At 44.9% G+C, this 27,118-nt stretch overlaps 1 protein-coding gene across 2 annotated transcripts in view; it reads right to left on the bottom strand.

Annotated features, from left to right (window-relative positions):
• The window catches only part of SERPINB5 (serpin family B member 5), a 172,212-nt gene that overhangs the window by 22,627 nt on the left and 122,467 nt on the right, over positions 1–27,118 (bottom strand). For both annotated transcript variants that reach the window (XM_069613696.1, XM_069613695.1), the window contains exons 4-5: positions 8,462–8,579; positions 6,327–6,469 (exon numbers count right to left, since the gene is read on the bottom strand). In XM_069613696.1, the coding sequence (XP_069469797.1) occupies positions 6,327–6,469; positions 8,462–8,579 (261 nt within the window). The remainder of the gene's footprint in view (positions 1–6,326; positions 6,470–8,461; positions 8,580–27,118) is intronic.

Raw genomic sequence — 27,118 nt, 5'->3', positions numbered from 1 at the left:
TGAATAGTTGAACGTGCTCTTTTGCATAAATCTTTGTTCTCTCTCCTTGAAACTAAGCTGACTTTAAACTCAAGAACAAATGATAGACAAATATAAACAAGCAAAATAAGGAATGTTACCTTTGTGTCTTATGTTTGGAAAACATGTGAAATGTTTAAAGGAAAACAACAAACTATTCAAAAAATTTTAAACATGACTTAGTTATGTGGCTAGGCCTTGAACCCTAGGTAAATGTATTATACGAAGAGGGGCTGGACGATGTGTCTGGGATTGTGGAAAACGTGTATAAATACTTGTGTTTTTGAAATATCCAGCACTCTCTCATCTCATAGTGTCTGCTTTCACCCATTGCGGGGTGTTGAGAGCCAGACAGCTGCCTGTTAATAAATGCACATGGTACCTTTGGACTCGTGACTGCCATATTTCTGTTATGTGGTATTAAGCCTCGATATTTTTAATCTTTCATAGGGTGGGGTGGGCTAGAGAGTGGATGTAGAGAGAGTGGGGGTAGGGTGGGTGGGTATGTGATGGTAGATGGGGTATGGTTAGGGTTTGTAGGTAAGGGTCTGATTCACAGCGCTTTTTGACGAGGGCAAGCCTGTATGCTTTACCACAAAAGGTGCGGTTTGCTCATGCGTGAATTCTGGCTGCTACTGCAATACAAACGCATTACAGCAAAATTCAACTAGCAACCTAATTAAGAAAAATGTGCAGCGCAAACCCTTTAACCCATAAAGAAACGTGTTCATACTTTGAACATGGTGCAGGCGGCAGTGTGCCGCGAAGCCGTGAAATGATATGATATGATATGATAATTTATTTATATCGCGCTCATACACAAAGTGTTTCAGAGCGCGACAAGGCAAGAGAGGGAAACAGGGGAGAACAAAACGATCTTACTAGGCCCAGGGACATTGAGAACACGCAAGTGCATGGGAAAGGGAAAGGGGAAAAGTGCATGGAAGGGGGAGGGTGGAAAGTGCGGAGCAGAGAAGAAACATAAATAAAAATAGATAGTAGAGGCAATCAACAGTGGTAGTGCAGTCAGAAAGTGCTGTGTTTAAGGCAGCAGACTTGGTAAGTCTGATAAGTGCAGAAAAAAAGAAGAAAATGGGGGTGTGGGGAACTGTATGGGTACAGATACAGTCCACCAGTGCAAGGGGTGGCCAAGAGGCAGTGCAGGAGGGTGGCAGGGTGAACAGGTACCTGGGCCCAGGGGACAGAGGGTGGCCAGGTGCACGGTGGCAAGAGAGCAGTTCAGCAGGGGAGAGGGAGAGCGAACGCGGAAGCAAAGAGGAAGGTCTTGATGAGCTTCCGGAACCGGAGATGGATCTCCTCCAGTTTTAGAGTGGCAGGGAGGCTGTTCCAGAGGGAGGTCCCAGCCGAAGACAGAGATCTACCCCAAGCTTGTTTCTTTGAAAAACGACTGACCCTGAGGGAGTTGGAAGTAGATGAGCGAAGAGCTCGAGAGGGGAGGTATTTGCGCAGGGATAGCTCAAGGTATTTAGGACCCAGGCCCCAGAAAGCCTGTGGACAATGCAGAGGGTTTTGAATTTAATCCTAGCGTCCACTGGGAGCCAGTGGAGAGATTTCAGAGCTGGAGAGATACGATCCCAGTGCTTGAGGCCAAGGACAAGACTTGCAGTCCTATTCTGGATTAGTTGCAGAGGGCGGAGAGTAGAGGCAGGTAGATTTAGGAAGAGGCTGTTACAATGGTCCAGCCCAGAGAGAACCGGAGCTTGGGAGACAGTGAGCTTCTGGGGGAAGGAGAGGAAAGGCAGAGTACCTCTGAGGAGGTGTAGTAGGTAATTTGACTTTTTAAAGACCTTAGAGATGTGGCCACAGAAGGAAAGTGTTGGGTCAAAAATGACCCTGAGGTTCTTAGCCTCGCAGGTGGGGATAGGAGGCGGGCCAAGGGAGGCCGGCCAGAGAGTAAGGGGAAAGGATATTGAAGGTGTGCCGATAAGGAGGATCTCCGTCTTGCTGGCATTCAGACAGAGATCATTGGTGGCACACCAATCTTGAATGGCAGTAAGGCAATCAGAGATGAGAGAGGGATAGGAGGTGGCCGAGCTCGCTCTGCACATTTCCAGCTATGCTTTGAAAGCACCAAGCCAAAACCTCCAAAGCCATTTCGAGGCAGTGCACCCCTTTTTCCCTGATTCAATACTGCGCTGGTTAAAGGTGACAAGGAAGCAATTAACCCAGGTTTAATGGCACTTTAGAGTGGCAAGCGCTTGTGATGTTGAACCTGGCTGCCACTATTTATTCCAGTACTGATGCGTTTGACGAGCGGCAGCGTAAACAACAGAGGCAGACTTGCCGGGATCGAACCTGCAACCCACAGCTCACACACATTTTTCAATGCCATAGTGCGATGCGTCCACACAAACAAACCATACACCTTGGAAGCCGTCTTACAAACCGGTGAGTGGAGGAAATGAGGCGCGGTGACCGCTAAGCCAAACGCAACATGCAATGTTCCTTCAATTAACATACGGTTATAAACATTACATATACATGAAATGAAACCCTTAAAATACAATGCATTGTTTACCAAATCTAATGGCTGCATGCTCCTTGTTACACTGGGCTGAAAACCTTAAAGTACCTGGCACTCTATACCCAACTCAGAAAATGCATCTGTGCCACTCCGAGGGCTACCAACCTGCTAATCTTTCCGCAGAACCGAGACGTTCATAATTCACGACTTGGCCACAGGCTGCTGCGCCGGCTAAAGCCCTAACCCACCGGCAAATCCCCATTTCCTCTAGTATTGTCCAAGCACCACTGTGCGTTGGAAAGCCTTCGCGCCGCTCCCAAGACCGAAATTATTAACCAGTGCTCATGCACGTGGGAAATCATGCTCACCACCCTGAAGCCCCAATGAATTAATTATTTTAAAAAATATACACGCGGACCTCTGCTCGGGAAAGCCCTGAGGTCTGAAATAATAAATGTAAGTTGTTGCGAACCGGGCAGAAAATGCACCATCCAGGTCAGGGAAGCATGCAAGCTGTTGCTTAATCCTCTTGCAACTTCACCACGGCAGTCTCTCTTCACCAAACGATGTGGGTGGGCAATCCTGCGAGATAAGAAAGTTCACTAAATTCAATATCAGCCCCACTGCTTTAAGTGGGCCTGGGCCAGCCGTGACCGGCCCCCGGCAGTCTCAAAAAAGTGGGACTGAGCCAGGGCTGAGTCACTGTAACTTCCTCTTGTGAACCCTCACGTGAGGGGTCACAAGATTAATTTATGGTCCCTTTGTTTCCCCTCCCCAAGTCACTGACCCTCAGTGAACCTGGGGGCGGGTAAAGACACCTCAGACTCCATGAGATCACGAGCCTGAGGCGTCTTTGTCCGTTGGGAAAGCTTTATAAAAGATGGCTTGAATTGTGAAAGTTTCAAGCCATCTTTTATAAACATAGAAATATGTTACATATTTCTATGTTTATAAAAGATGGCTTGAAAAGGACACAAACAATAGTGAGGTACGCACATGCACCTTCCTATGGTTTGTGCACATTCAAGCCACCATTTATAAACATAGAAATATGTAATATATTTCTATGTTTATAAAAGATAGCTTGAAAAATACACAAAACATAGTAAGGTATGCATACAAATATGTAAATGCTTACATGCATTTATATATTTGTTGTGCACCTTACTAGAGTTTGTGCACTTTTCAGGCCATGCCCACAATGGAAGCCATGCCCCCAAATGAGGCCCCTCTCAATTTCTTACCCCACTTAAAGCACTGGTCATCCTCACCTTAAGGGAACATGCCTGCCCTGCATTTTCTTCACCAACGTACCCCAGACCCAGAGCACCGAATCAAGTTACAAAACCATTGCCCCCCACTCCCTGGAGGAAGTGGCGGTCACCATGCAGGGCTCCTGGCAAGGGTGGAAGCTTAGCGCACCCAACCCCCTCAACTCTGCTCTTAAATGCCAAAATCCTCCTCTCTGCTGGCGAGCGAACTCTGCGGCAAAAACTCTTTCCTTCACTCCGATGGTGAAGGCTGCTGCTGATCTGCTGTTGCCCAGGCTGCAAAAGAGGCTGCGCTGAAAACATCACTCTGCGGCAGACTTTAAACATAGTCCGACGGGAGTTTAAGGGTCAAAAGGCATTAATGCAAACAAATGAAAATAATAACCAGCATACAGTTAAGCGTAGTCATTTTGCTCCTACTTCGGAGAGCGCACAGCTCCCCCGCAGCAGCAGCAGGCCGGCAGACGTGAGCGAGAAGGTCAAGGCCCAGATGGTGCTTCGCCCTTTTCATCGCCACGCGCTGCAAGTTGCCATGCCAACACTGTACAGAGCTCCTAAACTCCCCTTTCTCCTTTTTTTACATTTACGGTAGCAATGGTTTAGCTTACACCACAAAGCACCAAAACCAAAAACGGCAGGTACCGATGCTGATCTCTGGTGAGAGTCCCTATACGGGGTTCCATGTCATTTCATCGCGGGATGTTTTTACGCTGGGCTTTTAACAGCTGATTATTTTTTTTTAAAAATCATCGATTTTTTTGGGGGGGGTTACCCCCCAGACCCCCATCCCCCTTAATTTTGTTTTATACCCCTTTACACCCACACCCAATTTATATAATTTTTTTAACCCCCCCCAAAAAATGTGATTCTTTTTTTCGGAAAAAAATCCACAGCAAAAAACCCTGCGAAAAAACATCCAGCGATGAAATGACGTCGTACCCTATATGTGTGCCAACAATCCGGTTATAACTAGATGTCTGGTATCATTCCTATAGAGAATCTTCAAAAACAAACTTAGCGAGATCACAGTGCCCTGAAGGTCATAAAATCAAGACTCTGTAACACCCTTGTACCTTGGGATAAGGAAGTAACTATAGATGTTATGATTTAGCGGGGAGCTTAGCTTGAAGAGTGTGGGGGTGTTCCACCTTATGCGGGGATCGCTTGCCCCATTTTTTCTGTTGCTTTGCATGGGAACTTATGTTTACTCCTACCTACCGCCTACCTTTTATGATTGTCATTGGATCTATGAGTTAAGGAAATTTAATGGATGATCTTAATACTAGTTTGCCATTTTATTTTCTAGGTTTCTTCCTGGGATATATGTAAAGAAACAAAAGTGTTTGTGTTAAAACTGTATGTTTAAATAAAATAAAAAAATAAAAAATAAAAAAAGAATTAGGTGAGAGAAAATCTGTGCAATAGGATGTGTCCCTGTCCATTGTTTGAATTTCACCCTGGCTTTATTTCAACACTACCAATCTGGTCTACTCTAAAGCCTCCCTCCTTTGTTATCCACAAAATGTCACAAACTCCATTTTGTTTGAGAGGGGACATGCTACTTTGCACGCACATGAAGCTCAGAAAGGAACTAAACCTTTCAGCATTAAGACACGTTCGACATTCTCGCCCAAGCATGCACAGTAAAGCCAGAGGGGCCATACTGATCACACCTGGCAGGACCTCTCACACATGAGCTCCCAGATTCACTTGCTGCCTATGTTGCGTGCTATACCAGGGACGTGCAGGGCACTACTTTCCAGGAGAGCTGCAGAGACTGTATTGCTGTCTCAGAAATTAATCTCCTGACTCGGATTTCCAAGGGCATTCTTTATTTTTTAGCATCCCCAATTGGGCTGAGGAAGGGTTTTCACTCTTGGCGGGTCCCCATCCGCTTCAAACCAGTGAGACATTGACCAGTCTGGAGTTGTCCTCAGGTAAATGTGTGTCTTGCTCTATTGGTAACATTAAAGAACATTATTGAGTGGGAGTTCTGTGTAATTATGTTCTGCCTAATGCTGAGGGAATTGAAAAGTCTATATAATGTAGATGTTCATCTTCCTGTAATTACTCTGGGTTGTTGCATACAGTATTTGCTTGCATAACACGGTAGTATTGGGTTCCATGTGTTAAAATCGCTGCAAAAATGGCTGTGGACACAAAATTTCGCGGCAAAAAGGCTGTGGTTTTGCCACCACAATACATGCAAAGGATGTGGGGGGGACCCCCGCAACCCCCGCTCCCCTTAAATGGTATAATGGGGTACACCTGTACTGGGTCAAACCACAGCATTTTTGACGCAATTTTTTTGTAGATGCGACATTTCTGCCCCAATTTTATCACTGCAAACCAAGTATTGCATGGTAGCCTTGCATGTAGTTTCTCACTAAAAGAAAGAAAGGTTTAGTTTCCAAAAGAGGCTGTGCTTTTCCTTTGGAGGCCCCTGCATACCAGGCTAGGGTTGGAACAAATATTCCCAAACACTTTCAGGTGGACATTTAGGTGGCAAAGTGTTCATTTTCATGTTCTTTAAATGTATTAATTTTACATACCTTACTCGTTCTGAATGGAACTTCTTTGGTCTCACACTCATTAAACTTCTTCAACCACATTCCTGAAAAAGCAGCTGCACCAAGCAAAACGAGTTTTGTCTGATCATCGACGGAGCCATCGTTTAGAATGTTTTCAATTTTACCTGGAAAAGAATTGAAAATCTGTTTTTAATCAGTGGGTAGTACGCCTTCATGCCTTTCTTCAAGCACAATTTTAGCACATTATATTTGACTTCGGCCCGCCTTTTTTCCTTGTTACTTCATTGCATGGGAATTAATTGGTAGATACAGGGTCACTTGACCACGAGGATCAGGATAAAAGAAAATCGGCAGAAGCCATCCAGATGTTCATTTACATTTGAGGTGACTGGAAAAGCAGGTTGGGCCTGGCCAACATAAAGAGGGCCTTGTGGTACCCTGCAAGCTCACCAGCCGACTTTCTCACTCTGAGGTTGCTCAGTTACTACCCATTCGCCAATGACCATCTGGTGAAGAAAAGGCTGATACAGCCAGAATTTATTTTCACTTTTGAGGCAGCTGGGAAGCCATGTTGGGCCTAAACTAGAATCTAATGAGTCTCTTGGGAAAATCTGTTGTTCTCAGGGCAGCTGGCTTCTTCCCAGCATCCACTTGGAAAGCCTTAAAAAAGATTGTTCACTATTGGGCGCCATATCAAAACAAATACAACGAAACATGAACATGCTCTGCAGCTAACAATGTTGTGAGAGCTGGATTGATCCAGAGTAATGTGGGCACCCTGTCAATTAAAAAAGAATAATGAGCCTCACGGCTCAGCAAAGGGCCTAAACAGTCTAAGAGCCACTGATGTGGTGACTCCTGTTTAGGGCAGTAACTGCTTACGTGCCCATGTCTGGGCCTGTTTGGGAGAATAATCATCTGAAACTCATAACCTGTGGTCACCACAACCCAGGAAAGCCACTATGTTCCTCTCAAACCCATGCACATCACATGACATCCACATCTTCGCCCCACCACAATGTCAGAAACGTTGACGAAATAGAGGCAACAGCCAGGTGAGAGTTTTACATTTCCTGGTGGTTACCTGGACTTTGGTCACCACCGTTAGCGGACCATGACATGACACGGATGTGGAGGTGAAGAGCATGAAAAAGTGTGTAAATGTGTTGGGGTGTAGGCGGCCTGCCAGAGCGTGTAGGCCGGAGGGCTAAAGATGTATGCGAGTGAATGAATCCATTAGTTGATTAATTTAACTTCGATTGCAATCTGGTGATGTTTCAAGTGCCAGGAATTCATGCTTTGCAAGTGCCACCTTTATTCTTACTCACCATAGCTGCTCCAACTATTTATTTTCATGTTTTGATGAAGTGAGCAGATGCCTTTGTTAAATGCGACTGTGCACTTTTGGTGACCTGGCACTTACAGCATTTTTCGTGTGTTACTATGGAAAATTGTTTATAAAAGCCATGGCTTTTAACCCAATTTGTAACAAAAGGTGTGCTTCGAAATTCACCATATTAGTACCCGGCAAGGGTGCAATCAGAATGAAAGAGCCATTCCGATCGTCCCTCACCGAGTCATTACCAGGCCGGGAATCCCTCTGCCAGGATTCCACGGCCTTTGTCCCCGGCGGGGGGTGTGGCAGCCCCTCAACCAATGAGGATGCTCAAAGCGGGGCCATCCCTGCTCCGAGCCTCCCCACGGCTGAGAGGCTGCCTTCGCCCCCCAAATCTCGATGCTCAGAATGGGGGCTTTACCACATGGTAAAACCCCTCGCTCTGAGCATCCTCTGAGCTGGAGGCCACCATTTTCCCCCTCAGGGTCTGAGGTAAGTGCACCCTTGCTCGTCCCCCTTGCCCGTCCTCTTCCATCCTCCTTTTCTACCTATTTAGCTCCCCACCAACCCCCCCCTCCACTTACCTGGTGCTCCATTGACCCTCACTGGCACCCGGGAACACTAGTATTCCCGGCGCATCCCAAACACAGCAATGGCCACCATGAATCCGGCAGCAATTGTGGCAGCGTTGAGTACATTAAATCCTAAACAGTACTTTATTCAACATCATTAAGCAACCACGCATTACAGTCAATTCAACCCATATTCCACATACAATCTATTCCTTCTGTTCTGAGAAATTGTATTAAACATTACTTGCCTTTAGTAAGTTCAGTACATGATTTGTTGATCTGCTGCACAGTTTCCTGTGCATTTTCTTTGAAATCTACGACTTCCAGCATTAATGGATAGGGCTTCTTAGTGCAATCTATGAAATCCTGAAAGATACAAAGTTAAGATACTTAGAGTATCTTCCAAACATAAAGAAGATTGCGAAAAGTATCACAAAAAGCACCAACATGAAATCAACAAGAATATTTAGAATTATTTTACCTGAATGCAAATTTGATTGTCTCGCATTGTGTGTGCACAAGTTACAATTTAACCCAACCCATCCATGCCCTAGTCTCAGATGGCACTTGCAGGTACTCAATGGACACAGACGGAAAGTTTCCACATTGGCACAGATGGGGACAGTATGGGGAGATGAAGCACTTTTTTGTGAGCATCCCCAATTCACAAAGCAATATTTATGTTTGTGCTAATAGAATTAGTAAGCACACATTGGACCAAGGATATGTTGGTGCTAATTGTCAACTACAAGGTGGAACGAGAAACGGGAATTCAAAAAGGCAATGAGTGCCAGTGTTAAGTTGCCGCTGCAGAGAAGGTCACGCCGCTGCCTGCATCTTTTCTATCTGTAAGTTAAGACCTGAAGAAGAAGAGCAGAACTGGGACCCAACACACACGCAGGTGAAATCAAATAAAGTAAAAGTTCTGCAATCAAGCTTTTACACACGTATAGCACAAAAATGTAAAACCTGCTAAAAGAGTAAAATAAAACACGATCAACATAGCACTGTCGTGTCACCTCCCCATTTCCATCCTCCTTTGGTGCATACGTACCCAGACTCTCCGAAGAGATTGTTTATGTTTATGTTTATTGCGTTTATATAGTGCTTTACGCCAAAGCGCTTTACACTATAACAATAACAAGGATGCAATAAAGATGAAAAAAGTAGAAGCAAATTAATTACAGAATATGAATCAAACCAGTAAAACAGTAAGTAGAACAATTTGCCAATGAAGAAACGAGAAAGTAGGGGGTGGAGAAGGGGAGGGAAGTGGAAGACAGGCAGAGACACTGCAAACACTACTACCTCACTAGCAGTGTTGCAAGCTTCTTGTGGATAGATGCCCTATTCGAGTATCCGTGAGTACAGGCCTCGGCCATTTAGATCTTCATTTGGAGCAGAGTGGGAACAGAATAAAAGGTGGATAACTAATTCAGCTGAAGTGCCACCATCACACAAGGAGTCACTCTCATCACTTCAATTCCACCTCCCTAACACCATAGCAAGGGGAGTAATCCTATGCAAAATGTGTCACAGAGGACCCACATTTCAAGATTAAGGTGAGAATCAATGTAGAGTACTGGAACTCTGCAAACATGACTGCCATTCGATAGGGTCCGGACCCTGTAAACTCAGATCCCAATTGTCCCAGAGCGCTCTAATTGTAAAACAAAAAATAATGTTTATTCTGCTGCCAAGGAACATGCAGGGTTGTCAGGTTTCAAATAGATTATCTCGATTTGTAAGGGTTTAATAGTTTTCTAAAATTGTTTCTTTGCAAGAGATGTGGACCTCAATTAATATTTTTAAACAGGTACAAATGAGTTTCTGCATCCTGACCGAGACAGGGAAAAAGGGGAGTTCCAACTCGGGTTTGGTGATATGGGTAGCCCAATATAATAAAGGATCTTTTTCATCTATCGATACAGGTAATCTTGATTTGCACATGCTTGAATGGGTCTATGACCCTAAAGCTGTAGTATATATTGTTCGTAATTACTAAAAGGCCAACATAAATAGCATGTGATGCTCTACTTGACTTTTTAAATACACTAGAGGACAAAAGAAATACTATGGGCCTTATTATGAGTTGGGCAATATCCCGGTGATAAATCTGCTGGAATACCACCCAACTGAATTACCGTTACGGCCACTTGGTCTGGCGGAATTACAGCAGGATTACAAGTGGCGGTGCATTTTTCACATTTATTTGGAGTGCATTGGACTCAATTTATTTTGATGGAATTACTGCTGTGGTCATTCGCTGATTCTGCTGATTTTTAAGCAGTGAGTGGCAGTATTTGCTTCCACTCCGGGCCCAAGCTCTTAATTCGGCATAGTGGTAAAATTGGCAGTAACAGAGTTACTACCAATTTTACCATTTACTGCCATACTCATAATGAGAAACCAATATATGGGTATGGATACAGCATGAGAATTTACACCCTCCCGGCTGTCCTGCATATTTGAGGCCAGTGAGAAGATCGTGTGGCATCTTTCCTCATCATTATTCCATAAGGGTCACCATTTGTACGCAGACAATTTCTACACTGGAATCCCGTTGTTGAAGGAATTGCACAGTGTGGGCACACTGCATGTGGAACAATTCACAGCAACCGCCTAGGATTCCCCAATCAACTTGTCTGTAAGAATCTGGACAAGGGGGCATGAGAAGCCTTACGTTGTGAGGAACTGTTGGCACTAAAATTCTCCGATAGAATGGGATGTCCATTTGCTGAGAACTATTCATGATGAAAGTACTTCCCTCGTTGCTGTGCAGGGACAGGTTCAGTGAGTGTCAAAGCCCAAGTGTGTCCTGGGCTACCTTGTCTTACCTGCAACCTCCTTTCAACCAGGTCCCATTCAAGGCTGAGTTGTGAAGGGTGCTACAGGAAGTCGGGCTAACACCCTCTGCCTGCTGTGGTGTGTTATAGTCACTCCTCATCATTTTATGCTATCAAGGAGATGAGCCATATGGGACTGGGGAGCTCTAGTCGCTACCCAATGTGCCTTTCAGCAGGTGAACATAGCAGAATTGCATTGGTTAATTGCATCCTCCAAGACGTGGTGTTTAGCTCTCTGCATTGAAGATGCCAGAACATTTCAAAAATCACTTCAAGACTAGAGGTCCCAAGACCCTTTGTCTTTGACCGTGGTAGATCCCTGAGGAAGAACTAAACCTTAACTGCAAATGTTTAGTGAATCCCCGTGCTTTCATACCAACGGGTAAGTTAGACTCCCATCCACCGGAAAACAGCAATCGGACACAAATGGAGTACCTGTTTCCACAGAGAACCCAGGCAGCCATGTAATGCATCAGAACTGCAAACACTCCTATAACTCTGCCCATTAGTTCACCATTCCTGCTGTTGGCGCTGCATCCTCCAAGGGGGTTAGCGTCATTGCTAGGTTCTCCTTTGTCCTCTCCTGAGCTTGGGCACCATTTTTAGCACAGTGCATTCCAGCATCCTGCACCTTCCCTGACCCTCTTCTCCCCACTCCACCTTTCCGCCTCCCGCCCACAATGCTCCTTATTGGCCGGTTGCACTAGACACCTAACAGAAGAACCTTATTTCAGAGATCCCCTAGGGCAGCCTTGCCCGGCAGCCAGCTAAGGGCCATGGCAAAGGGCACATCCCTGGGCACCTCCTTCACCTGTTTGCCTGTTCGCTCTGTGTGTCCTGACGAGGCTGTCGCCTTCCTAATGCACCAAGCATGTAAGGTGGGAAGAATTGGGTAAACAGCCCAGTGCAGTACCCCTGAAATCTTGCCACTGCTTTACTACTGGCCCTAAATGTTGCTATTATGACAAATGTAGCCATGATCCGAAGCTGCCACTGTTTAAATCCTGCTGCCCTTCAATGTTGCTATGATGATGAAATTAGCCATTCTGTGAAGCTGCCACTCTTTAAATCCTGCTCCTCCTAAAAGCTTCCATTATGAAGCTGCCACTGTTTAAACCCTGCTGCCCCTGGATTGTGCAGGATGATGAATGTAGCCACACTCTGAAGCTGCCACTGTTTAAATTCTGCGGCACCTGCATTTTGCCATTATGATGAAATTAGCTGTGCCTTAAATCGGGGACCGGTCTAAATCCTGCTGCCCTGTGACATTTGCCACTGTTTAAATCCTGCTGCGTTTTGAATTTTACCACTGTGTTCAATTCTAGCTACATGGGGAGAGTAGCCACTGTGTTGTACTCTGCCTGCATTGGGAGGGTAGCCACTGAGGGGAGAGGAGCCATTGTGTTGAACTCTATCTGCATGGGGAGAGTAGCCACTTTGTTGAATCCTAGCTTCATTGGTACAGTAACCACTGTGTTGAACTCTAGCTACATGAGGAGACCAGGCAAATGGCAGTGGTGCAAGGTATAAAGCAACTTAATGTAACATAACATTTAACACAAAGAAGTTCATTTGATCCTTTTGGGCGATTTAAGGTCAGAGATTGTGAGAGAATATATATTCTTGTGTGAAGAAATTGATGAAATCTGGAACATTGCAGGAACTGAATGCAATACGCTAGTGCAGCGATATAACTGTATGGGGGGGGGGGGGTCCAAAATGTCTTTTTTTTCCCATAGACTGAATGGGGAAAAAACTTTGTTCATGCCTAGAGCCCAAACCTCTGGACGGATTTTCTCCAAATTTGCTCCAGGAGCAGCAGCTTGGTCCCGAAAGCGTGCTTTTGTAAATTTGGTGAAAATCCGTCCGGTAGTTTTTTTAAAATGACCAAAAAGTAGGTCACAAAAAATGTGTGATATCTATGTCCGCTCCGCAGACACACTTCCCTGTTCGCTCCGCGGCGAAGACACTGATTGGCTAATCCCTGATTGGATGGTGATTGGATGGTGAAGAGCGTGAAGTGCGTCAGATTTTTGGAAATGCCCGCCATCTTGGATTCGCGGCCGGTGTCCGCAGACATTGCGGTACAAACATATTAAAAAACACAACATTGCACTTGTCAAACTTATCAAATAATCTCTGGGGAGGTGAGGGGTGATGAGAATGGGATGGGATATGGCTGCAAGAAGCAAAAAATAGGTGTTTTTTTGTCACGAAAGCGCGAACAGTTAGGATGTTCGTGAACAGTCCTGTGTAGGACCGGCAGAAGTGGTTGATTGACTTAGAATCCCACATGGGGCTATTGCTAGAAACCCTTTGACTCTTTTTTGTGTACCCTCTACTTCAATGTTGGAGTAGGGCGCATTCTGTCATTGCAAAGTTTCCTTACCCCTTAGCAGTGGGTGCTGTATCACTTCTTTGCACAGTGCTTTTAGCCTGTAACCTTCACTAATTTTCAAGTTGATTGCATTATTTCAGTGAGAACAGAGATGGTGAGGAAGAAACGTAAATGGTGGACTTGTAAACATAGATTGTTGCTTCTGCAGTCTGCAACCCCAACCTTACCTTGTGGTATTACAGAGTAATACTCCATTCCGAATGCCCATTTTTCTATATTGTTTATATTGGTTGCCCAATATTGATTAATATTAAATAGAAGCAATTTGAGGTTATTTTAGACTGTTGATTAAAACGTTTGATGTTTATAAATTGATGTGCATGTGGTACACCCAGAGCGCAGCAAAGAAAGGGCTATTCATGTCTGTGTTAAAATGTAATTAAAGTAATAATGGAGTTGGACTGGCGCTATAGTCCACACCTCAGGCACTGCATTGCCTGATGCAAACACCGGCCCTGCACATGTATGAGAATGAGTTCTCATGGATGTGGTCAGGCAAGTTGTTGCAAACTAAGAATGTATTTTGATTCTGAGTGAAGGTCACCAGCTTTGAATTTTCGCTTGCGAGCTCAGGAAGCCTACGCATTGGACACACAGTATAAGGTTCAATTGTTTTTTGACCTTGAGAGAAAGGGACCATTCTGCCAGTAATTGAATGAAGGAGGGTTTTTATAATGTAAGATATGATAAGGTTATTTATTCAAAAACTGGACTAAGGAACATGTAAATTCAGTTTATGAAAAATCGTTGGTGCGAACGGAGTCTGCCTTACGGTCTGAGTTATGCCAAGAGAATGGAAATGGTGAATGTAATGTAAGTTTAATTTTGGATGATTTTATACTTGAACGAGCATCAACTTATCATTATCTGAAAATTAATTGTGGGTTACATTGTACTTGTTTGTTCTGTATGGCATGTTACAGTGAAACGCAAGTACAACCTTTGTGTGTAATGTTCTTTATACTGTCCAGATGGACAGGCCAGCATTGATATGTATGTAGACCACTACTAAGTTCTCCCTGGTTCAAAGCTAATATTTTATTAAAATGCCATCTATGAGCACATAGAATTGTAGCGTCAGCTTTCGTATCCCGTTTAGAGTTGATCATACTACATTGCAATGTTATCGGAAGCAAATTGTAATTAAGATCGGCTAGTGAGACACATTTCTATTATGTTTTCGAAACAGGTACATTTTGCCATTCTGTGATTGCCATAGATTCCAGATGCCAACTGACAGATTTTTTAATCAGCAGCTCCAGGTACTTGTAAACAATTGGATGTATGTGACCGTGTTTTGGGACGATCGCCAAGGGGCTATATGTCCTTACACCGTACCAGCGATTAGGAGCAATATAGCATCCTTTACGGTGGTCTAGCCTCAAGTTGATGCACAAGCTTTGGAATTCTCTGCGCGACCCAATCGCTTCTTTTATCCAAAACCAACACCTTGTGTACGCAAAAATAACAACGCATGACTGACGATAAACATTTTGGATCGCGAGTGAAGAAAGAAATTTCCAATTTGAATGATTATGGCAATAGTCGGATGTGGTCGGAGCGTTTATTGTGAAATAAAAGTACTTTACAAATTGTACAGTCTTGTTGTTTCTTTTTAAAGTATGGTTTAGTATTCCGAATTGTGCCGTGCTGTGTTGTGAGACGTTGTTTGTTGGTTTTCGGATTTTGCGTCACGTCACGTAGGTGATGACTGGGCGCGTTTGGGTACGGTGCGCAGGAATGTCACAGAGAAAGGCGGACAATATCACTAGGTTTGGTGATGTGAGGCACAGGGGCGGGGCATATGATGTAGTGCCGTCAGGGCAGTTCACCTTAGGCCAGTGGTCTTCAAAGTGTTTTGGTTGGGGCCCCCCTGAGCAAAGTTTGGGCAGGTCGGGACCCCCCAGAAATGCCAAATGGACAGAATATATTGCACGACGTCAGCTGCTCCTATCATAGTTGCTGGGTTCCCTCTTCCCACTCCTACTCAGTCCCTTGTCTCTTCCCACCCCATCACACACCCTGGGCTCTCACCACTCTGCTCCCACCACTATCCCATGGTTCCCGCCGATTGTGCTCCCACCATAGTCCCTGGGTTCCCCCTATCCCGTTACCAACACAGTCTGAGGGCCAGTGGCGGCTGCTGATTTTTTTAAGTGTAGGGGCATAAATGTTTCCCCCAAAAATGCCATATCGACCGAGGGTAGTGAGGGAGCCAGAACAAATAAAAGAGGGTTGGGGGGGAGGGTTCCCCCCTGTGAATTTCTTTTAAATAATGGGTTAAAATGTTGCATTGTAGAGCATACTTTTAATTAAAAAAGGGCTAAATAGCCAAACAGTTTGCAATTGGTGCTGGGGGGCCGAGGGGGCAGGCATGACATTTTTTACTGGACATCTATAATAGTTGTCCAGTAAAAAGATACCATCCATGTCCCCTGAGCCCCACTGGGCCTAACACAATCAACATGACTATGTGTGTATGCAAGGCGCTGCACATTCATACAGCAATCACTCTATCATTCACACAAGCATACATCACCATACACTCACTCATAACACAAGCATATACGCATCCATACACATGTTTAAATAAAAAGAATTAACATAAACGTACCTTCTGCATTGGCCTGCATGTTGGTGCTGAAATGCCCTGCTCCAGGCTGCTCTGTTCATATGTGTGAGGAGGCGCAGGAGCTCCTCCTCGGACATACAGACATGCAGTGCCCCAGCCGGCATTTTCAATGAGCTATGCAATGCTGGTGAAGCAAAACGCCCCAGCACTTGCATGGGTCAGTGAGCATGTGCGGCTGGGGAACTAAAATTAACTGTCAAAGGGAAACAGTGTTTCCCTTTGACAGTTCAGCCAGCCCAGGAGCACTCCATCAGCTGGAAAAAGCAGCTGAGGGAGAGCTCACTGTTTCACTGGGCTGGCTCCTTAGCTCTTCCATAATGGATGAACCACAGACTCGGACTGGACTATAAGGCAATGCTTGTACCAGAAATGTAAAATGCTAGTGTGGGCCAGTCAAAATGGGCCACGATTTTGGCCAATGTGGACCAGTTTGATGAGTAACGTAACTATGCAGTTAGTAGTTTTGACCATTGTTGCTGAATCTATCACAATATACTTATATTTTAACACAAAGCACCCCCTTGGGTACTATTGAAACAGTGGGCCTCATTACAACCCTGGCGGTAGATGTGCCGGTAAAACTGCGCGGCTGCTGTCGGAGTTGCATCCGGGTCCGGCACCCGCGAATGGGCAATTACCAGGTCATGCCGAGTCAGGCGGACCTGATAATTGCCCGGTACTGGTAGAACCCCATTCCCATTTGAGCCGTAGAGGGCTCAAATGGGAATGGGCAGCTTGGATGCACCGGCACCGTTAATAACGGTGCAGGTGCATCTGACGAGCTGTGCTTGCAGATGCCACACGGCCTGCCAGGTCAGACCTGGCCGGCTGTCAGGCACCCGCGAGCACAACCTTTACTATGGCGGTACGGTAGCAATGGTGCCGCCATAGTTGTAATGAGGCCCAGTCTGTGATTAAAGGAATGAATATCCATTTACAACTGCGGGCCACTTTTTCATTGTTGCATGAGACAGTTTCATGCTTTAGGCCGACCATGTGAGCCACTCTGCCCATTTCTTCCAATCTAGTTTTTTTTTTTAGATTTCATGCTGAGCTCTTAGGTCCCTACAGTGATGCACCCGTGGAATCCTGGGGGGTCGCGCCCCATGGTTTGAATACCGCTGCCTTAGGCCGATGCAGCAACAGGTAAGATTAGCACAAGATGGCTTGATGCCAGATTTTGCATGTGTACAAAAAGAGGAAAACTAAGGTAAGGTGCCTTGGAAAGGTTTGTGCGATCGATCAACGTATGTATACAAATACATGCCTGAACCCTCGGAAAAATAATATTTTCTGAGCATTGCTCTTGTCAAACTTATCAAATAATCTCTAGGGAGGTGAGGGGTGATGAGGATGGGATGGTATATTTGTGACTTGATTTGGAATGAGTTTACAAAGATTGGTGGGATTCTGTCATAAGGGGGGGAATTAGAGTGGGGGTCCCAAAATAATGTAATGGCTTATAAATGAGGTGACATTTCATGAATCTACACCTCTTTTGGCAAACTGATAATCGATCTAGATATAAATGTTATTGCGAGGTTTGGTGGGATTTTGTGAAGAGGGGGCAAAATTAGAGGGGGTTGCCAAAATAATGTGAAGGCTTATAAATGTGGTGCCATGTGACAAATCTACACAAAGGTTTGTAAAAAGATTATAGATCTAGATATAAATGTTTTCGTACAGTCTGAATGGATTTTGTCAAGTGGGGGCTAGGTTATATGACGATTGTGCGTGCATTCATTTGACACTTTGGAAAAGATAATACATGGGTGGATTTGCAGCAAACTTGCGTAAGGAGCATTGGCAAGGACCTACAAGCATGGTTTTGCCAATGTGCCAGTATTTTATTATTTGCCAAGTGTCATAATGTAGCTATAAAAAATTGCGGTATACCTTTAGTGAATGAGGGGTAGCCTGTGGCAATGGGCAGGAATAACGTCATGATCCGGACAATCTGGCTATTGGCTATGACCACAAGGGACAAAACATAGGATTAAAGTGGCTATGTCCTGTCCACCTGGGACTGGCTTTTGCGGTAAAGGTATTCAAAATTAGGATAGATCTGAAAGGGAAGAAAAATGTGCTTGTGGTAATATGGTCATAGGGCTCTCTTTTTGCCTTATGCAGGCAGCCATGGAAAGCGAAGAGAGCCCTGTACGGAACCCTCACCTTCCCTTTCTATGGTGGCCATCTTGGAAAAGGATTTTCCTTCCTATACTGGGACGCCATAGGCGTCCTGGTGTAGGAAGCAAAATCCTCTTTTTTAGCACCCCGGGCTCCGCTTTGGGAACCTAGGTTGCTAAAGGCTTTCATCCCCCATTTCAGCGTCCGTCCGTGGACATACGCACATTCCGCGGATATGAAAATCGCTAGCTGGGGGTTCAGCATGTTCTATGTTACATGTATATAAAGTAAGGGAATCCTAGTAAACATACATCAATTTCACAATATGTATATGTATATTCAGTAAAAAAAACTTTGTTAAAGGGACGTTATGGTTAAGTTGCGCTACCAAAAACCTATGAAATTCAGTAAAAAAACTTTGTTAAAGGGACGTTATGGTTCAAAGTAAAACCGAAAACCCCCTGAAATTCGCTAGTTATGGTAAGCTAAGCAACCATAACTCGCGCTACCACTGTGCACTGCTAAGTCAACCACCCACGACATCAAAGATGACATCACAAATGTCATTGATGACATCACATGTGCATTTACCTGTCATCAAAAGTCTATACAAGGGATTCTTATTGTAATGTTGATAAAAAAAAGTGTCAAGGATCATCGGAATAAATATCATGAGGTACGTAGTGCATTAAGCAATGCATTAATCCAAATAGCATTGTATTATGACGTTTTTTCAATATAACAAGGTACACATGTAGTAACATAGGCATAGTGTGCAGCAGACATGATGGAGATGCAATATTAATCTTGCCATGTTAAATACTAAAATTATAAATGCTTTCTTATTAGAGTTTTGCATACTGTAAAACATTTAATAAGTACCTAATAAAACCCACTTACTACATTATTGCATTACTGCACACAAAACACAAACAGACAACAACACATACAAATAGGAGCATATACAGGGAAAGTGAAGTAACCTAACTGATTATCTTCATGCACAGAAATGATTGCTACTACTTCCCTGTGTATAACTATCACATATTGTGACTAGACCCTAAGGAAAGTAGTGTAAGTGAAATGTGTACAAATATGAGCATACCCAGGGAAAGTACAGTAATAAAAAAACAACAGAACTATAGGACAGTGTTGATAACCTTACTAATCATCTTCATACATAGGTAGCATTGCTGTCTTCCAAGTCTGTGTTTTCCCCTTTGTATATGTTTCATATGCTGTGAGTGGACCCTAAGTGAATTACTGTAAGAACATATTTCAAGTATATTTCTACAAATATAGTACTTTTTGAATGTTTAGTTCCTGACTGTTACTGGCCTAGATATATGAGTAAAGGAAAAAAGAGTGAGCCAGGCGAGCCAGGCATATGATGTCATCAATGACATTTGTGATGTCATCTTTGATGTCCTGGGTGTTAGTCTTAGCAGTGCACAGTGGTGGTGTGAGTTATGGTTGCTTAGCTTACCATAACTAGCGAATTTTAGGGGGTTTTCGGTTTTACTTTGGACCATAACGTCCCTTTAACAAAGTTTTTTTACTGAATATAATATATAAGTAAACAAAATATCAATCATTACATATATAATATACTATTGGTCGTACGTATTTATAATCTGTATTGAAATCTGAATATGCAAGAGATAGTGATGACATTAGAGAAATAAAAAGTGTGTATAGATAGGATATTTATTTATTTATTAATTGTTGGATGTATATTAGGCGCTTATACAGCAAGACAGTGTATCAAAGTGCCACAAGGCAAAAGGGAAGGGAACAAGGGATATACATATACATTGAAAAATTGACACTTAATAAAAAGAAACAAACAACGGTCCTATTAGGCCTTGTGACATTCAGAGCGTTCAAGTGCAGTGAAAAGAAAGAAAAAAGGGGGTGGGGTGGGGTAAGTGCTATTAGGGTCACCCAGGGGAGGGGGAGAGTGCCAAAGATGCCTGTTGGAAGGCAACAGGTGAGTGCATGGGCGGCGACATACCAGAGGGTCTACCGCTCAACGGGTAAGTACACGGCAAAGGCAAACCGCTGACAAGCGGGTGTGGGCCCAGAGGGCAGTGCAATGGGGGGTTACTGGTGGTGATTGGGCAGGGGGCCAGGATCCTATTGGACTCTTGAGGGATCAGGCCACCAATCTCAGTGACAGGGGGATGGTTAGCACAGAAGGGGGAGAGGGAAGGAGGAGAAGAGAAAGGTATTGGGTTATTTGCGGAACTTGAGGTGGTCCGGCTCCAGACGGAGAGAGAGAGAGGGAGACTGTTCTATAGGAGGGAGCCGGCTGAGGAGAGGGATCGGCCCACAGCTCTCTGCTTGGAGAAGCGTTTGACCAGTATAGTGCTGGAGTGAGAAGATCGAAGGGATCTGGAAGGAGAGTATTTAGGAAGAGAAAGCTGCAGGTAGTGTGGTCCCAGGCCCCAGACAGCCTTGTGGATGATGCAAAGGGTCTTGAATTTGATCCTTGCAGCAACCGGGAGCCAATGGAGAGATTTTAAGGCTGTAGGGGTATGGTCCTTGCAGCCCTATTCTGGATTAGTTGGAGAGGCCAGAGTGAAGAGAGAGGCAGGTTGAGGAAGAGGCTGTTACAATAATCCACCCTGGAGAGGACCTGAGCTTTACAGACATTGAGCTTTTGGGGGAAGGTGAGGAAAGGGAAAATGCCTCCAAGGAGGTAAACTTGGAAGTGGGCCTTCTTGGCAAGGTTCAAGATGTGAGGAATGAAGGAGAGAGAGGAGTTGAAGATGACCCCAATGTTTCTGGCTTTAGTGGAAGGAGAGGTAGGTGAGCCCATAGTCGGCAGCCGGAGTGCAGGAGGGAAACAGGGAACTGGTTTCCCAAAAGGAAGAATCTCGTTGTTACTGCCATTAAGCCAGAGATCATTGGAGGCACACTCAGACTGAATAGCAAACAGGCACTCACGGATGATAGAAGAGGAAGAAAGGATGAAGAGGGGAGCTTGAAGAAGAGTTGTGTGTCATCTGCAAAACACTGAAAGTGAAGGCAGAAGCAGTGATCAGTGGTGTAAGAGGTGAAAGGTAGATGTTGAAAAGCCAAGGCAAGATGATGGAGCCTTGGAGAACAACACATGTAGAGAGAGTGGCGGCGAGGAGAAGGAGCCCAGGAGCACCTGGAAAGGGCGATCAGTGAGGAAGGAGGTCAACCAATCCAGTGCCCGGTCTGAGACTTCAAGGGTATCATGGAGCCGCTTTGTGAGAATAGAGTGGTTGACCTTGTCAAAGGCAGACAAGAGGTCAAGGAGAATGAGAACAGAAGGAGAGCTGGAGTCAGGTTTGTGAGCAGTTCTTAACGGGTGTTCAGGAGAGCAATTTCCGTGCCTCTGAATGCTTGGAATCCAGATTGATGGTCATGATACCTTGAAAAGTGTATATGCCAAGAAGAACGTTGCTCCAGTGGTCGATGTGGGCGGGAGCGATCGGGAGCGGTGCTCCTATAATTATTTTAATTAAGTTTTACCGTTGCTATACCTTTATTTTAAAAAGAAACCGTTCCGGAGCGGTTTTGCTTTAAAATAAAAGTGTAGGAAGAAGTTGAAACTTGCACTTTCAGTGCACTGCACAGGGCGTTTCCTTAAAGAGCAGGCACATGTTTTTTGGGGTTTTTATTTTGCATGGGAGGAGGCGCGGCGATGGGGTTTGTGGGGAGCGGTGCAGGCCAGTAGGGAACATAGTTTCACTACTTCCTTTCGTACACTTCGACCACTGCGTTGCTCCCTTTTGTCCGTAGAGGCCAAGGGTATAGCATATGAAGCAATACATGGCAGGTGGGGAAGCCCACTGAAAGGAAAGGAGCAAAGTGACTTAAAGGACAAGGCTGTGACAGCAGGACAGTAGTGTCAACCAAACACTCTAATGGACATGCTAGTCCCATAGAAAAATGCTAAACAATAGCTTCTTGGCCACTTTAATCTCACTACTGTAATATAGATTCATGAGGTGCTGGATTCTACGCCTGCCTCTAAGTGTGAATATCCCATCGAGTCTAGCTGCTGAAGAATCCGGTTTGCAGTTTGCAGCTGATGCAAGAGGATGCAGAGAACTGTGCTTGCTGCAATAAAATTCATATCAAGGGAATCCAGGCTGACATATCGATGGAAGATTTACTGAGCTATGATCGCAACCCTTTCTCGCAGCTTCTTGATGTGGGCAAAGGTGCAGAGTTAACACTTGACCACACTCCTAGGGGTTTCTTCAAGTACCAGCATCCAAAGAAATGGACTATCAGGGATCTAGTGAACCCACTGCAGCCATGGAAGGTGCTGTGGCAGCGCCGTGATCGCTGCCACCAGGGGGATTACATTTACCAGATGGGCACGTGGTGGCGACATTGCAGCATGGCAGCGCAGCATGCTATGCAGTGACGCACATGGTAATAAACCTCCATCTCACTGCAGCACTTCTCAACGACTGTACAGAGCCCGAGCAGTGCATTCTTCTTACTTGTATCACCCATATCTGACATCGAATCTTGGTTTTCATTTTCCCAAACTCTGCCTGATGATTCTGCTGTGATGCTGAGTGCTTGTTTGGAAGATGAGTGTGTTTTATGTCCCTGGATTCTTCTACTTGCCTCCTGATTCTGCTCTGATGCCTGGATTCACATATGTTTTGTATGTGGACATTTGGAACTGGATTTTGTGTTTCTGTGCGTATTCTGAACCTTCCAGCTACTGTCTCAGGACTTTAATGGAACGTGTCTTTCTGAACTGGAGACTATTTGGTGGATTGCTTTGGATTCCAACTATACCCTTCCCAGACTGTGGGTTGTGTTGCCCTTTTGGACTGCTCCTTTTTCTCGCCTGTGCCAATGTCCATACCTTGTAATAGATCCATCCTAGTGCCGTCGCGGAAGGCCCCTTGCACTTTAGATTTTTCTCTTTTCCCTTTTTTGTGTTTGGGAAGCAGGTTTTCTGTCCAGTGGACTAACCACTTCCCTGAATCAAGTCAGGTAAGCAGTGGGGTAGTTGGAAGGATGGAAGGCTGAAGTTCTAGCTCCAGTTATTCCTTTTCCTGTTCTCACCACAGTTATTTTTTCATGCAGCTCCAAGACTGCATGAAAAGCTCCTTCGGGCTTTTTTTGCCTTTCCACCCTATCCTACTCCACGGCAGGGACGTCATTTCCACAAAATGCCATGGGTAGCGGAAGTGACATCACATGACCCTTGACCTCTGATGACATCACAGGCAGTATGTTGACCCCAACCCAAAGAGACATCATGGGAAGCGATAGAACATGACATTTCATCGCTTTAATGAGTCTAGCAATTATTGTATAGAATTCCAGAAAGACAAATTATTTGTTATTCCTATTCTTTCTGATTAAGGGTCACTGCTCAGTGTTACACTAATGGAACCCCCTGTTTTTATTTTTATTTTTTTTAAGAGGCCTCGAAATAAATTCCAGCAACTCCAGAAACAAAGAGCCACATGTCACTGGTCACAACCCAGGAGCTTCAATGTAAAAAAAAAAAGAAAAACATTTTTTTTACATTTTTTTTAGGGTTAGCAAGGGAGACCCCAGGGGTAGCAAGGGAAACCTCAGGGGTCGCAGTTGAGACCCCCAAATGACGTCCCTGCTCCACGGGTATTACCTATCGGTCTGTGTGGTGCAGTCGGAAGGAAGGTCTGTCACCCCCAAAAGTGTCCCTGATGTGCCTAAAACCGTGACATTGACACCTGATGTCCTCATGAGAGTTGACTATGTTTTGCCCCAAGGACTACATCATGGATTTATTTTGGGAGACAAAACATGTTCAGTTCCACTCTGTGCAGCTTCAGCTGTTGGCCCATCAACCAGATGCATAAGAAGAGATGTGCAGCATCTCGCCCTGGTTGGGAGACACGAATATGTCATACCACTGGGGCGTAGTACTCTTCAAGCTCATTCTCACATACAAGGGCAAAAAGTGTTAGCCTATGGCTGGATTTGAAGCAGAAATGATCCTTTGCCTTCAGCAGTGGTCCACGCTCCCGTTGTCATTGTTTGGGGACCAGAGAATGCTTTACTCTGAGAAGAGGGAGTTCTCAGGACATAGGAGTAAGATTAAATTGACAGGAGATTATTGTGTGTTTGTATTGAATTCTTCCTGATCTGGAGGGGTCTGTGGATCAAGTTTATAAGTTGACCCATGAATAGTGTAAAGATGGGGGCTTCAGTATGGTTCTACAGAATTTAAATGAACAGAACATGTGGATGGACTCCCTGTCTGGCATGGGCTCTATGCCCTTACCTTGAGATTACTTTACAGATGTTTATACCAGTTTCTCTTTTGCCTCTCACATGTTTAGTAACTGCCTCGCCCTAATTGGTAATATTCAATGGGGTGATGGGTCCCTGATCCCCATTTGTAGGCGAGAGCATCAGGTTCCTGTGTAGATCTTAGTCCCGGGTATGGCTTTAAGTGGGCCGGCACAGCCAGGCAGGCTCCGAAATCTCGTTTTGATGGAGGGCCCTGCCCGGGCTCACTAGTCTCCTCTGGCAGTCCCGGCCACTATATGACAAGGATTTTTTTCAAAAGCCTGAAGCTTTCGCTCCTGTACGAGAGCTTCAGGCTTCTGAAAAAAGGCCTTTCATCCATTATGGTGGTGCTGCTTTTGCGAGGCATCCCTTCACGTAGGCCGGCGCCACCATTATGGAGAGAAACGTGAGGCCACTAGAAGCAGAGTCTTTGTTTTGTAAATCCTGAAGTTTCCATCTTTAGCAAAAAGGCCTCAGCTTCCAGGGGCCTCACCCTTTCAGCCTTAATGGTGACGCTGCCCCTCCCCAGCTCCCCTTATGGCTGAATAGGCAAGGCGCTTTCCCCTGCCAGGAAAACCTATAGAAAATAAATGCAGAGATCATGGCGAGAGGGTCTTGATCTCTACAAAAGGCATCCTGGTCAGGGTGCCAGTAGCCCAGTGAGCAGGGGCTTATCAAGGGGGCGTGGTCTAACAGGCCAGCAGACGACCCCAGCCATTAGGCCATGCCCCCATGATGAGCTCCGGCTCATTTAGCAGTGCCATTTAAGGCACTGGTGCTGGAGTTTTTTTTGTGTCCGGGGTTGTCTAACTTCCAGCCTTGAGGGCTGGAAACATGTGCGTCCCTTGAGGCTTGGAGTTAGACAAATCTGGTCTAGGGGCACAAAAAAGCCTTCAGGACTAAAATCTACACATGAACCTAATGCTCTTACCTACAAGTGGGGATCATGGAAACATGTCGGATTTTCAGGATACCGATCATTAATATTCATGAGATAAATTTGCATACAATGATTCTAAATGTACAGACATTTATTTTCATCAATATTAATGAGGGATAGTCTGAAAACCATCAGGATTCCGGCCCTCGAAGCCTGGAGTTGGACAACCCTGCCCTAAACAATCCTAGTTTACACTTTAAGGGTGCCTTTTGGAAGGGTTACATATAATTTTCCCATGGTTTGAGTTTGGGGAGGCGGAGGTTATTTTAGGGTTTTAGTTCACAGTTTTTTTAATATGAATGATGGGCTTCGTTGATTCTTTGGTTTCAATATGGATTACTGAAAGGCACAACATGGGGCAAAAAGTTACCATTATGTGAAAAGGGGCTCCACAATCTTTATATGTGCTAATATTTTGTGCGGGTCAATGGAATGGCATCCACCCTGAAGATACTTTCCCTGAATGTTTAGGGCTCATTTTAAATATAGCACAGTCTTACAACATTTACACAAACATCGGGCAGACATTGCCCTGTTACAATAAACACATTCAATGTAGGTTTAGGTGCAGGGTTTACCCTTGCCATTTGTTATCTCTGCCGAACAGAAAGAGTGTGGCGTAGCAATTCCATTCAAATGAAAATTCTACTAACATTTCTGCTGTTGAGGCTGAACGGCTATCTAACGCAGGACCAAGGTCTAGTCTTTCTGCTGCAGCCTCAGCTCAAATCCATAACAACGTTTGGCTGCCTCATCACTTGCCATGATTCCCTTTGTAAAACTTTAGAAATCGTTAAATGAGGTGATCCGTGACCAAGGAGCACTGTTGCTGAACTTGTCTACAAAAATGGTCCAAATTGACAAATGTAATGTCTTTCTTCAACAACCGATTGAAAGATAAGCCGACTTGACAGAACAGTGTTAGCAGCAGCTGTGCGATCTAGCAGCTCGTCATCACTGTCAAAATGACAGCTTAGCTGAAGGCCTGCTTGATGCAGTGAAATGGATGTGTCACAATGCCAGAGTCTTGTGCAATGAAACCACAAAACAATGAAAGCAAAGGACAATCTGTTGATCCGAACATGGCAACATGTGACTTTGTTCCAACTCTGACTAGAAATCTGCCCTCACAACCCGCGCAGTCCAACTTGGGTGACACTACCGTGCAAACAACAATGCTTCGTCCGATTGCTGACAACAGTGACCCTGCAAAACTAACAACATCTCTACAGGCTGCAAACTGTAGTAACTTAAAAATCATTCCAGCCGCTAAGGAATGTTGTGTTTCCGGCCTGGCCTCTGGTGACGCCACGTTTGAAACTCAAGGCCCCAATCAGGTTTCCTCAGACCAGTCCGAGAGGCAATTTATCTCTTTAAGCATCTTTACCAGTGCCACAAAGCCAGCTCCTAGTTTCGAAAATGTGAAGCCCAGTGACTTTGCCAAGGTAGTTGTGGCCAAAGACCTTCCAAAAACAGCGAATAAAAGAAATAAGATGCCTGAGCGTTCTAACGCCAAGAAATTCATCCGGAACCTATCTTCTCCTCCTAAAATCAGCTTGTTCAATCGAACCAGCAATGTGCAACCGACAAATTCACCCACGGCTGCCAATAATGAACCAACGTCAACATCCTTGAAGGGTAAGGCTAACCCTTCGAACAAACGGATAGTCTCTGACG

The sequence above is a fragment of the Ambystoma mexicanum genome, chromosome 5p (assembly GCF_040938575.1).
Source record: "Ambystoma mexicanum isolate Mex_15411 chromosome 5p, UKY_AmexF1_1, whole genome shotgun sequence".
Lineage (NCBI taxonomy): Eukaryota > Metazoa > Chordata > Amphibia > Caudata > Ambystomatidae > Ambystoma > Ambystoma mexicanum.
This window is presented reverse-complemented; position numbering and strand designations above follow the sequence as displayed.